Source organism: Protopterus annectens, chromosome 2.part0 (assembly GCF_019279795.1).
Source record: "Protopterus annectens isolate FY-2018-M chromosome 2.part0, PAN1.0, whole genome shotgun sequence".
Lineage (NCBI taxonomy): Eukaryota > Metazoa > Chordata > Ceratodontiformes > Protopteridae > Protopterus > Protopterus annectens.
This window is the reverse complement of record NC_056728.1, coordinates 1,594,053,358-1,594,066,362: the sequence shown is the minus strand read 5'-3', so window position 1 is coordinate 1,594,066,362 and position 13,005 is coordinate 1,594,053,358. Positions and strand designations below refer to the sequence as shown.

At 35.8% G+C, this 13,005-nt stretch overlaps 1 protein-coding gene across 1 annotated transcript in view; it reads right to left on the bottom strand.

Annotated features, from left to right (window-relative positions):
- The window catches only part of FAT4 (FAT atypical cadherin 4), an 893,394-nt gene that overhangs the window by 446,050 nt on the left and 434,339 nt on the right, over positions 1-13,005 (bottom strand). Inside the window, exons 2-3 of the mRNA XM_044061699.1 lie at positions 8,300-8,431; positions 4,467-4,728 (exon numbers count right to left, since the gene is read on the bottom strand). Of these exons, the coding sequence (XP_043917634.1) occupies positions 4,467-4,728; positions 8,300-8,431 (394 nt within the window). The remainder of the gene's footprint in view (positions 1-4,466; positions 4,729-8,299; positions 8,432-13,005) is intronic.

The window sequence follows — 13,005 nt, the reverse complement described above, 5'->3', positions numbered from 1 at the left end:
TGTTATGGTCTGATGAGACCAAGGTTCAACTTTTTGGCCACAATTCCAAAAGGTATGTTTGGCGCAATAACAACATTTTGCATCACCAAAAGAACTCCACTCCCACGGTGAATCATGGTGGTAGCAGTGTCATGCTTTGGGGTTGCTTTTCTTCAGCTGGCACTGGGGCTTTAGTCAAGGTGGAGGGAATTATGAAAAGTTCCAAATACCAGACACTTTTGGCTTAAAACCTACAGGCATCTGCTAGAAAGCTGAAGATGAAGAGGAATTTCACCTTTCAGTATGACAATGACCCCAATAATACATCCAAATCAACAAAAGAATGGCTTTACCAGAAGAAAATTAAAGTTTTGGAATGGCCCAGCCAGAACCCAGACCTAAATTCAATAGAAAATCTGTGGGGTGACCTGAAGAGGGCTGTGCACAAGAGATGCTCTCGCAATCTGACAGATTTGGAGTGCTTTTGCAAGGAACAATGGTCAGATATTGCCATGTCAAGATGTGCCATGCTGATAGACTCCTACCCAAGAAGACTGAATGCTGTAATTAAATCAAAAGGTGCTTCAACAAAGTATTAGTTTAAGGGTGTGCACACTTATGCAACCAGCATATTGTACATTTTTTATTTTTTATATTTTTTTCCTCTAACAGATTTGCTTGTTTTTCAACTGAACTGTATAGATTACAGGTCACATTAAAGGTGGGAAATGTTTTGAAATGACGTATTGTGGTCTCATATTTTATATTACAAAAACCTGGAATTTTAACAGGGGTGCATAAACTTGTTATATCCAGTGTGTGTGTGTGTGTGTGTGTGTCTGTGTGTGTGTGTGTGTGTGTGTGTGTGTGTGTGTGTGTGTGTGTGTGTGTGTGTGTGTGTGTGTGTGTATGTATGTATATATGTATATATATATATATATATATATATATATATATATATATATATATGCTTCTGATAGAGAACCATATATATATATATATATATATATATATACTTTGATTCACTGAAAACTTATTTCACTGAATTCAAAACACTCACATGAAATTGCAGAAAGCTGAAATCATAGAAAACTCATTTCACTGAATCACACTTCACTGAATGAATGAAATATAAAAGCTAAGTAGGTGGGGGGTTATGCCCTCCCCACCACCCTAACTATATATACTAACTCTAGGATTGTACTACAGTGGGGAAAGGGCATATACGGTTTATTTGCCCAAAAGTACTTATATTCAGTGAAATGTGTTTTCAGTGATTTTTGCTTTCAGCAATTTTTGAGGGTGAATTGAAATTCAGTGAAATGAGTTTTCAGTGAATCAAAGTAGACACACACACACACATATATATATATATATATATATATATATATATATATATATATATATATATATATATATTATCACCAAAAACTGCACAGAAAAAGTATAAATAAAAACACATGAAAAAAACATTTTACACTAATAACGAGACAAGACAGTGAACCAATATTTGAGTGCTTTTGTCTGTTTAATGTGTCAGGACTTCATAAACACATATATATATATATATATATATATATATATATATATATATATGTGTGTGTGTGTGTGTGTGTGTGTGTGTGCTTTATAGGTTTGGTGGTAATAGCTGCTACCATTTTAAGAAAGGATGGGTAATAAGCAAGTGAACCTATAGCTTTTCTAGAGATTAAGACAAATAAATGGCACCAGAATGTAACTCATGACTAGTAACCAAACAGATTGCCTTTCAACCAGGAGAGAAACCACTGGAGTATTTTCTTCTTCTTTCGGCTGTTCCCGTTAGGGTCGCCACAGCGGATCATCTGTTTCCATTTCTTCCTATCCTCTGCATCTTGCTCTGTAACGCCAACCACCTGCATGTCTTCTCTCACCACACCCATAAACTTATCTTAGGCCTTCCTCTTTTCCTGTTACTTGGTAGCTTCATCCTTAGCATCTTTTTCCCAATAAATTCAGCATCCCTCCTCAGCACATGTCCAAACCAACATAATCTTACCTCTCTGGCTTTGTCCCCAAACCTTCCAACCTGGGCTGACCCTCTAATATACTTATTCCTAGTCCTGTCCATACTCATCACACCCAGTGCAAATCTTAACATCTTTAAGTCTGCCATGTCCAGCTCTGACTCCTGCCTTTTTGTCAACGCTACTGTCTCCAACCCATATAACAGAGAAACCACTGGAGTATGCAATATTCAAATGTTTATTTGTAGTAAAAAGCAAATAAAACTATACTTTTAAAAGAAGAAGGTTAAGCACATTCATCCCTTAAACACATGGGACTTCCTCAAAATCTTGTAACAGTTACATCATTTCCTTTTCATACACCTTAAACTTCCAGCAATTGGTCAATTAATGTGTTTTTATAGGAACTGTTTTTACTGTACTGGGAGCTATTTTCATAAAACAGAATGTTAAGTGATGAGTCTGTGAAGAAGGGCACATGTGTTTCCCTGTTGTTCACTAAGTATAAGATGATATAGTAGGTACTGTGTACAAATGTTACTGCTACCATGTACTACTATACTTGAACAAATGCGCCACAGGCAAGAGAGAAATGAACTGACTGTAGGCCATTCCAGCTACATCTGTGCTTTAGTTGAACTTTGAACTACTCACAAATCACTCACTCTCTAATGAAGATATTTATATCTTGTTGTCACTGGCTCACGAGTTAAGAGCACACTTATGTTTTTGCTGGAAGACTATTTTTACAGCAGCTACCTGGATTCACATTCTGGAATTGATGCTTCAGAGCAGCATTAGGCAGGTGCTGTGCTTCTAATGTGCCGCCATTTGGATGAGACACTAAACAGAGGTCATATCAGTCTCAGTATATTGCCTCAGCATAATTGGATGTGAAAGATTCAGTAGCATTTACTGAAAAATAAAAGGAGACTTGTCCGTGTCACATGACCGAACTACCTCTCATTAGTATGAACAGTACCTTCTATCTTAACTGAAAATAGGCTTTAGACCTAGTGAAACTGACATGGGCAAAAACACATGAGTAATATTTATGTGGCCCCTTTGTTAAGAACTTCTTGCATCTGGTCAGTCATGCTGAAAAACCGGCTGGCTTAGAAGCAAGTAGTTTATTTTTGCAAGGCAAAGGTCAAGGAATATAAAATGAACAGATCACTTGTTGAGTATCACTGATAATTATGAATACAATTAATCAGCCTGGCAATGTGTGTAGTCAGGCATAGGTGGAATGCTATCAATTAATTGATACTGTTTTTGCATAACACCAGTCTTGTTAACATGAATACTCTAAGGGGATTTTTGAAAGCTATTGTCAGTTTCCTTCTTTATTAGTAAAGAACAACAGAACTTTTAACAGCTGCAAAGAAAAGTAGCAGGTCTGCAGCACAGAACCTTTGCCTGTGATATACCTGGAAGACCCAGATTTAACAAGTGGTTAAACTGTTGAAGAAGCCAGCTGGGGACAGATGCACACTCACACCGCGGAAGGAGGAAGATGGTTGAGACCTGCCACATTAGCACCGTAAAGAAAAGCATAGAAGTACATGTCGTACAATAGGGATTCCACAAAGCATGACATCACAAAAAAGGGGAACAGCTGAGGGCTGCAAGTGAATAAAAGCACACACAAACACTGGCTCAACACAGCAGATATTGCAATGCACTGTATTGAAATGTATGGCCAAGGTGTGTGTGTGGGGGGGGTGGGGATAGGAACTATTAAAAAGAAAAAGAAAATCTATTAAATCAATAAGTGATTATATCTGTCTTTGACAATGAAAACAAGCACTGATAGTCAAATTACTGAATCAGATTCAAAGACCTACACATAAGTTGAAGCAGCCTTTCATCAAAATGCAGTGATTGGGAAGGTATACCTAAATTTCCTACAAGTATATTTTTGCAATCATTAACTCCAAGCAGCTACTCCTTAAATGAATCACTGTAAAAAAGCATTTATATGAGGGGCAGATCTATACTTCCAGCATAGGGGCTTTGCCTCCACACCTTTATACACTAATTCAGGAGTCCCACAACCATGACTAAAGTAACTCACCAAGACAGTACTATGATCCGGTAAATGTATATCAAATATAGCAAAACTAGATTGTGACAGATTCTGACATATCAGCAACCCACTGAAAAGCTTCTCCTTTGACAGACAGTGTACCACAAGAATTACATCAGGCTGATCATTTTATTTGACAGCTAATACTGTTGTTATCAAACCCATCAGTACAGGGAATCGCCATTCAGCATGACTTATTTCAGTCTATGTCAGCACTGTAAACTTGCTTTAAATAATATTTTAGGAATTAAACTCACAGTCTATTGGTCTTCCACTTTTGAGTATAAGTAATGGGTTACAAAATGAGTTGACACAAATTACTGATTTCAGTGCTTACAGACAAAATCATTTACATTTAGCAAACCTGCAAAATCATTGCTTTATCTCTTTACCTTGAGTGGTGTCTTCAGGTACATCAAAGGAATACACAGCCCGGGAGAACTTAGGTGTATGATCATTGATATCGCTGACAGTTATATTAATGCGCATATCAGATGACTGTAGTCCATCATCTGCTCGTACCAATAAAGAGTATTTTGAGCGTCGTTCTCGGTCTAAACGTTTAGTTGCTATTAGGTCTCCAGACTCAGGGTCAATCCGAAAACTGCCATCTGCTCCACTTATGATTGTATATGTCACAAGAGCGTTTGGTCCCTAAATGAAAGACAAAAGAATGGTTTGCTTCAGCACTGAAAATAATGAACATTACCATTGAACTGCATAAATAACGTTTTCAGCATTTATAACAAATAACATGGCATATAATGTTAAAATAATACTGTTATTCTTCTGTGTATATAATATAAACTCCAAATAAGAATTTCCTTCACCAGTTTTTACACACTCAAGAGGCTAGCCTGTAGCCTTCAAACAGCCAGCTAAAACAACAGAAGAAGAAGAACACAAAATCATATGATACTTCAGTAGAAAAATCATGGGATTATAAAATGTGAACTGTTTAGAAAGGCGACAGGAACTGCCATTGTATTCTATTTCTTTCTGGATTCTTAGAGCTGGCTTCTGACTGGTCTGTGGCAATGCCTGAGCTACTTTTATTTGGAAATCTATTTCTGGAATGAAAAACATAAAATAAACATCAGTAATACAAAAACATAACAAGATTATGTAATGAGCTTCCCCTTACTATCAGGAAAAGTCAGTGATAAACTTCCTTCAAAAATACAATATATATATATATATATATATATATATATATATATATATATATATATATATATCTACTTTACAAGCTCAAAGTTTAAAAACTTCAAACTGCAAATGGTCGAGACCATAATTGTGAAATTTTGAAACTTCAAAATTGTAATAAAAAAACACAAAGATTTTTTTGTTTATGTTTTTGCAGGGGGACAAGCCTTCCTGCACCCCCCCCACACTCTCTACTAAATAAATATACCAACTCTGAGATTGCACTACAGTGGGGAAAATGGCAAATTTCCTGTTCCACGCTCTACCAGCAATCTCCATTCAAAACGTTTGAATTTTCAAAACTTTGATCTTACAGTCTCGACCATTTGCAGTTCGAAGTTTTGAAAGTTCAACTTTGTGAAAGGAATCCATGTATGTGTATATATATATATATATATATATATATATATATATATATATATATATATATATAAAGATATATTTATGTATGTATGTATATATATATATATATTAGCGTCAACCGTTCACCACTGCTGTGGAGAAATGTCACTGTCAAAGATAGGAGAGCAGAAAAACTGATGCAGTGTTCCTTCTTTCCAGTTAAGTCCACAGGGCAGCCAGGATCAACTCTTGAACCAGAGAATACTCAGAGATTAAAAAAAAAACATTAAAAAACAAGTAGGCATTTAAAATATTTTTCACAAATCATTTTATATAAACATAAGTACAAAATCCTGCTGTTTGTTATTACTTTGACAGCTGCATATCTGTACGATGTCATAGCCAACAAGTTGCTTAATGTTTTAACATTTTAGAAGGACAATATTTGTTTTGAGGATATGAATACCATATCTAGCCTAAAGCAAACTTTTACTAGCTTGATAGAAAGCTGACATTAGCAAATGTTGGATATATATGTTTAGATCCTGATGACATAGTTATAGGAAGTTGAATGTCATGGGGTATACCAGAGGGTTAATTTTGAATTCACTAATGAAAGGCAATATCCTCAGTATCTCTGTGTTGTTTAGTAGTCATCCCGACCATACAAACACCATAGTTTTTAAATGTGTTCTTTTTTAGCAGTTGTAATGCATTGATCAATACAGTTCAAAGCCCTGAAACGAAAAAGTAAAAATTAAATGAACAAAATGTTATTGCTACCGAGACATGACAAAATTACAAATACATAAACCACAAAGTCTTCAAATGAACTACTTCCTTTTCTAGATGTATGTTTATAATTCATATGCAATAAATGCCTTAACTGTCTTGATTTAGACTTTAATCAACTAGCTATAACTTTCCAAGCTACCAAACAGCATTTCATCGGCTAAAAAGGAACTGATGGTTGCTTGAATTTATATTCCACAACGACGCAGGGTCTACCTAACAGATTGGACAAAAGCATTTTTTAATCAAATTAATATGGGGATAATGGGCATACTGTTTTATTCCTCAAACAAAATAAAACACAAAGAGAACTATCCTCCATCCATACTGCAGAATTCATCATACCAAAGATATATACTTGCAGTCATAGCAATACACTGCCTGGGATATTTAAATCTACATAGTACCCCTCCCTCCAGTAAAAGGACTAGATGTACTCTTTGCAACCTAAAAAGATCAGTCACCCCATGTGAACCCCAAGCTGTTTTTGCATAGGTGCAATGCATGCCACTAAAAAGATCAGTATGTCTCTTGTATCTTTGGAGCTTTTCTCCCCAGGACTCCATTGAAAACGGGCTCCTCAAGGCCCAATGGACCACCCTGGTAAACAAACTGCAAATAAATAAATAAATAAATAAATTAAATAAATGTCTGACTCCATCTTGATCCCACTAATGTTACTTACTATGGCATCATGTAACCAGTACAGCAGAATACTCATGAATGCCAAACACTAATTGTCTGTAAGGGTGATGACACTTCAGCAGCCCTCCAGAAAAAGCTCCTTTCAAACTTTGAGAGAAATGTAGGTAGTAAATATCACTCAGACTTCTCTGACTGAGAAGAAGCCATCCCTCGACTTCAGTATATAACTTGGTCAAAACTGAGTTTATCTTACCCTAAATGCATCTGTAATACTCAAACATAAAGCCCTCTATCCTGGAAGCCTTTCCACACTTTGACTATTATTGGATGGTGTGTAATTGATAGGTGGAGTTTTTGATATATAAATGCAACAGTTTTATGTGGCATTTTATCTGAAGAAGTCTTGAAATTAAAATGCGGTGATTCAGTTAAAGCATTAAGTTTTTTGCTGGCCTTATATTAAATTGTTTATTTTGCACTGGACATACTGCTTCACAAGTGCTTTTGTTTTTTACTGGCTTCCTGTTTGGGTTGCACTTGTTTCTTGTTTTTGTGTTTCTTTCCACACTTAAGTAACATCAACCTAAAATGAATCTCTTCTGAGGTCTGAGGTCTCAGCAAAACTTCCCTGTGCTCCCATGTAGCAAGTTCAAGGTCCAAAAGAATAACTCCTTATAACCTGCATCTGAGGTCTTCCTCAACATACAGCCTTTAGAATAATGTAGGTTTATATTTCAAAGAAAGAAGTTCCTTTTTGGGAATCAATCACTGTAGACAAGATTGCAATGCTGTTGGCTATGACATCTTGGGCCCGGAACTGTACAGAATGAGACAAAGATCATAAATGAAAGACCCAAGCTCCTACAGAGTGCAGCTCTTAATGCTGTCTCCAAATCCATGCTGACAGAGGTGGTGCCATCAGACCCTGCCTGCTTAACTGGTGACAACACGTCTTACCACATTGAGATTGATCTAGGAATAACTGTATTCACAAGTCACCACTGCACAAGCCATGAAAAGTGGGATACATTCTTCAGCTGGACCAAAACACAACTGTATAAATAAAGTGATACGTAACTTTTAGGCAGATATTTCTACCTTTTATATTTAAATCTATTTCTAGTGCTTATACTTAAATCTACTTTTTTAAATTAATTTGTTGCATGTATAGCACAAAATGAGAAGCTTCTCTTCCTCTTTCTCATTATATTTCAAGTAGCTATATGGACAGTTTACCTACCTCATCAGCATCTGTAGCTTTCAGTTGTATTACTTTGTATCCATCTCCAATATTCTCTTCTACAGTCAGATCTAGCATATCAGTTGGGAATACAGGCGGGTTGTCATTAATATCTTGCAATGTTATCTCTACCTAGAAAGCCAAAAGAAAAGGAAGCAACATTTTAATTACATTATTTATGCAGCAGTTAGACTGTTATTAGTTTTCAGTGGTAAACAATAACTTGTACTGTGTAACATGAGCGATCAATGGAAAGCCTGTCTTTTTCAAGATACAACATACACTTTGAGTGATATCATGCATGCAACACTATGGACTTATGCACTGAAAAAAAACAAGTGGACTCAAAAGCTATAAAAAAAAGAGATTGCTCTACACATAGTTGACTGACAATCAGGTTATGTCACATCTCAACAAGTATTACAAGACGAGTTATGACTTCTCAAGTGGTGTTTCCCACAGGAAGTCATTGCTGATGCTTCTATTACAATGCCAGCAGTAAACAAGGTTTTTCTGTACATTGTCCTTTTCTCTGTTGCTAAGCAAGAACATAATTAATATAGCCCCTACAGGAAACACTTGTTTTTTCCATCCAGACAAACCTATGACCACTTGCCAGATGACACTTGAGGAAAGATAGTGGAACCAAAAAAATGAAATATCTGAAAAATTCAACAAACACCGGCATCATTTGTCTCATATGTTCTCTCACCCACCAAAGTAAAAGTAAGGTTGTACTTTACAGTCACTGTTACACTCCCACTCCTCTGTAGAATGTAATACTTTACACTCATAAAATGTTTTCCAAACAGTAGTTGGAATATCTAACAATTCTTCTCACCTCTACAGGAATACTATGAATTTCACTGGACATCACTTTCATTTGGGAATGATTTCTACTTCCTTTCTTCTGTGAAAGTAATAAGATTGACCCTCCCACTATGGAAGACAGCTCTGCTTAAAGGACTTGGCTTACTGCTGTGTTTTGTTTTTTTTCTAGAAATAATTAGCAATGAAACAAAAAAATCCAGATGACCACCACAGCTTAAAAGAACAGTTTAATTTTGGACAAGCGCTTTCACATAAAACATTACGCTTTCTCAAGTCTTCAACAAAAATGTAGTCACATACACATACTTTAATGTCAAAACCACATTGATTAAGTAGATTAAACTCAGTTAATACATTAATTAAAAGTTTTAATAAACCAATTACTTAAAATGCAATTATAAGTTCATTTAAAGAGGGTGAGCTTCCGGCTTTGGTTTTACACATACATAATTGTTCAAACCTGGAAATACATGTGCTTGCAGCTTTAAAATCTACTTCATCTCTACCCTTTCTACTTGATTGTTTAAATTCCCCCCTCTCTTATCTTTCACTACTATTTGCAAAACCCTAAACCCAAATTCATGTGCAGGAAATTCCACAATATATTTAGCCAACGCATTCAGTTTATTTTTATTTTTTATATCATATACATGTTGATATATCCTGTCTCTAAGGCGTTTTTTTGTTTTTCCTACATAAAAACACTTGCATTGTTTGCACTCTGCCATATAAACTAGATCAGTTGTATTATAAGTGGCATATAACCTGGGCTGAAAAATAAAGGTTAGAACTGGGTGTTTAAAATCTTGAACTATGTGTATATGCTGACACATTCTGCAGCTCTTACATGGATATGTTCCTAGTTTATTCAAAACCACAGCCTTACTCTATCGATCACTGTCAAGTAGCTGTTTCAAGTTACTTTTGTTTTTATATGCAAAGCCTAAATATGTTTGTCTATCAGTTGTCAGAAAATGTCAGTTATTCTTGATTATATTACAGACCTTATTGCTGTCACTGGCATACCTAGTTGTTGTTGTTGTGTCTTTCGGCTTTTCCCGGTTAAGGGTCGCCACAGCGGAACTCTGGTCCGCTAATGATTGGCAGTAGATTTTTACATGCCGAGTTGCCAGCTCTGACGCACAGCCTTCAACGAAGGTACGCCCATTCACGCATGTCTCCACACAGAAGATGCTCTAGCTGAGAATCGAACAGGACAACGTCTTACTGTGAGGCAACAACACTACCGCAGCACCAAGCACATTTTATTCTTATTTGGGGCCGCATTTGTTGCTTGTACCAAATTTACACTACTTTTTTCTTTACCTATTTGAACAATATCATGCTTAGCCTTTTCGAAAACAGTTTCCTTGTAACCCCTGTCGATAAACAATTGATGTAAGTAGCCAAATTCATTCTCCCTATCTGCACGTGTATTACATATGTTCTTAGATCTATTTAATTGTCATTTGACAATACTAGGAAACACATGCCTAGGGTACATACTATTGTAGTCCAAGAGACTATTTTTCCAGCAAGTCTTACGAAATAACTTAGTATTCATCTTACCTAGCATGTCTCCATATACACAGACATCCAGGAAATCAATGCTCTCATAGTAATAAGACACTGTAAATCTTAAGAAGTCTGTTAGCAAAGTAATAATTTCTGAATCTCTAATTTCTTGCACTTTTTTCTCTCTCTCCATCCTGGGTACATTAAATTGCCTTCCTTTGTTTCTTAAGAATCAGGCATGTTCAGTGTTATGGAACAGTCTGAGACAGCACCATTTTTTCAGGATATAAAGTTAATGAAGATAAAACATAAGTTACAGCTGTGAACTATGTACCCACACATGAATTGTTTCAGCAATACCCATACTTATGAGAACTTAATAAAATGAAGTATTTATGAGTATAGATTCAAAAAGATTCTGTTATGACAGCTAAGGATATGTGGGAAGAGACTAAACAAAAGATAACAGAAAAACTGGAAGCTATTGCCTATGTATATCAATAGCAACATACAAGCAACAAAAATATTTTTACTTCTTTTAGTTTTATACCCAGGTCAGGTATATTTTTATCAACCAGAGGAGACATTGTGGATAGTGATTAATAAAGAGTTGAAGAATTTTATCTGGGTGGGGAAGAGGGGAAGAGTCAAGCTGCATAAACTGATACTCCCAATAGAACAAGGATGTTTAGGATTACCTGATTTGAAGGGATATTTTAGAGCTCCACAGTTAAGTCTCTTATACATAACAGAAGCAGAAAGCTAAAATTCAAAGTGGAAAAGGATGATGATGAACCAGGGGGTAATTCAAGAAATAGGGAATGAGTGGAATTTTGGACGCAGATCCTTACGGAAAATAACAAGTCATACAGAATATTATGAACACAGTAATTAGGATTGTCCATCGAGATTCATGCAATATAACAGAAGTAAACAGGATATTAATAATAGATACAATTCTACCACAAGAACACAGGGTAGTAAGATAAAGGAAGGGGAGAAATCGAACACCATCATGGAAGCATCAAGTAAAGAAAACTATAAAGCAATTAAGACAAGAAGTGTCACTGTTAGAAGAGTATAGAAGAGGGAGCAGATCAGCCAAAATACTCAGAAAGATAGATGTGATAAAAGTAATGTACAGTATTATCAGAGCAGGATTTATCAGGCACTACCGCAAATAATCAACTAAAAATATATGCACAGGCAGAAAAACTTAGAAGATGCGCAGGTAAACATAAAGAAAAATACAAAATAAACAATTTATTGATTACCCAAAAAAGTTTTATAGAGAATGGGTAAACAAGGTAAAAGGAATTGAAAGACCACCAAAAACGAAGAACTAGATACATTTTGGAAAAGTATTTATGAAGATCCTGTGGAACATAACAAAGATCCTAAATGGATAGAAGAAGTAAAAGAAAGAATAAGAAGTTCAAAGGTACAGGATATGAAATGGGATGAAATAACAGCCAGAGAGATTGAAACAAAATTAAGAAAAGCCTCTAATTGGAAAACCCAAGGCCCAGATGCACTACCTAACTTCTGGTTAAAAGTATTAACATCTTTGCATGAAGATTTTGCCATGACTAAGAACCATTTATATGTGCCCCCAAAACAGATACCAACCTGGCTAACAACAGGAAAAACAATGTTCCTACTTAACAGTGACCCTACAAGCTAACCTAAAAATTATAGACCAGTAACTTGCCTTCCGACGACATATAAACTATAGACTGGAACTGATGCTGACAGAGTTTATAGTCATTAAGAAGAAAACTCAACTATGGCAACAGAACAACAAGCCAATAAAAGAAAGTCATTATTTGTTGTTTAATAAAGCCATAATGGAGAACTGTAAAAAGGGGAAGAATCTAAGTATGGCATGGATTGACTACAATAAAGCATGATAGTATCCCATATTCACGAATAACAGAGTGCTTAAAAATATATAAGCTACACCCTAGACTGATAAACTACATCACAGCAACAATGAAACAGTGTCAAACCACTTTGCAGTTAAGCCATGATAAAGGGCAAATTATTATTCCAGGGATAAAAATCCTAAGGGAGATATTCCAGAGTGACTCTGTCACTGTTGCCCTTTTGCCTTGCCCATAACCCATTAATTAAACTGTCTGCTTAACAGATTAGGTCATGGCTATAATTTGGCTCCCAGAAAGCAACAAAGTGTAAAGACTTCTCATCTTCTCTTTGTCAATGATTTAAAACTGTACAGCTCATCAGATGAGGAAAAGGAAGCACAACTGCAAGTAGTCAAAACTTTTTCAGATGATATAAGAATGTCATTTGGTCTTGATAAATGTGCAAAAGCAACCTTTAAAGCAGGAAAGCTGCAG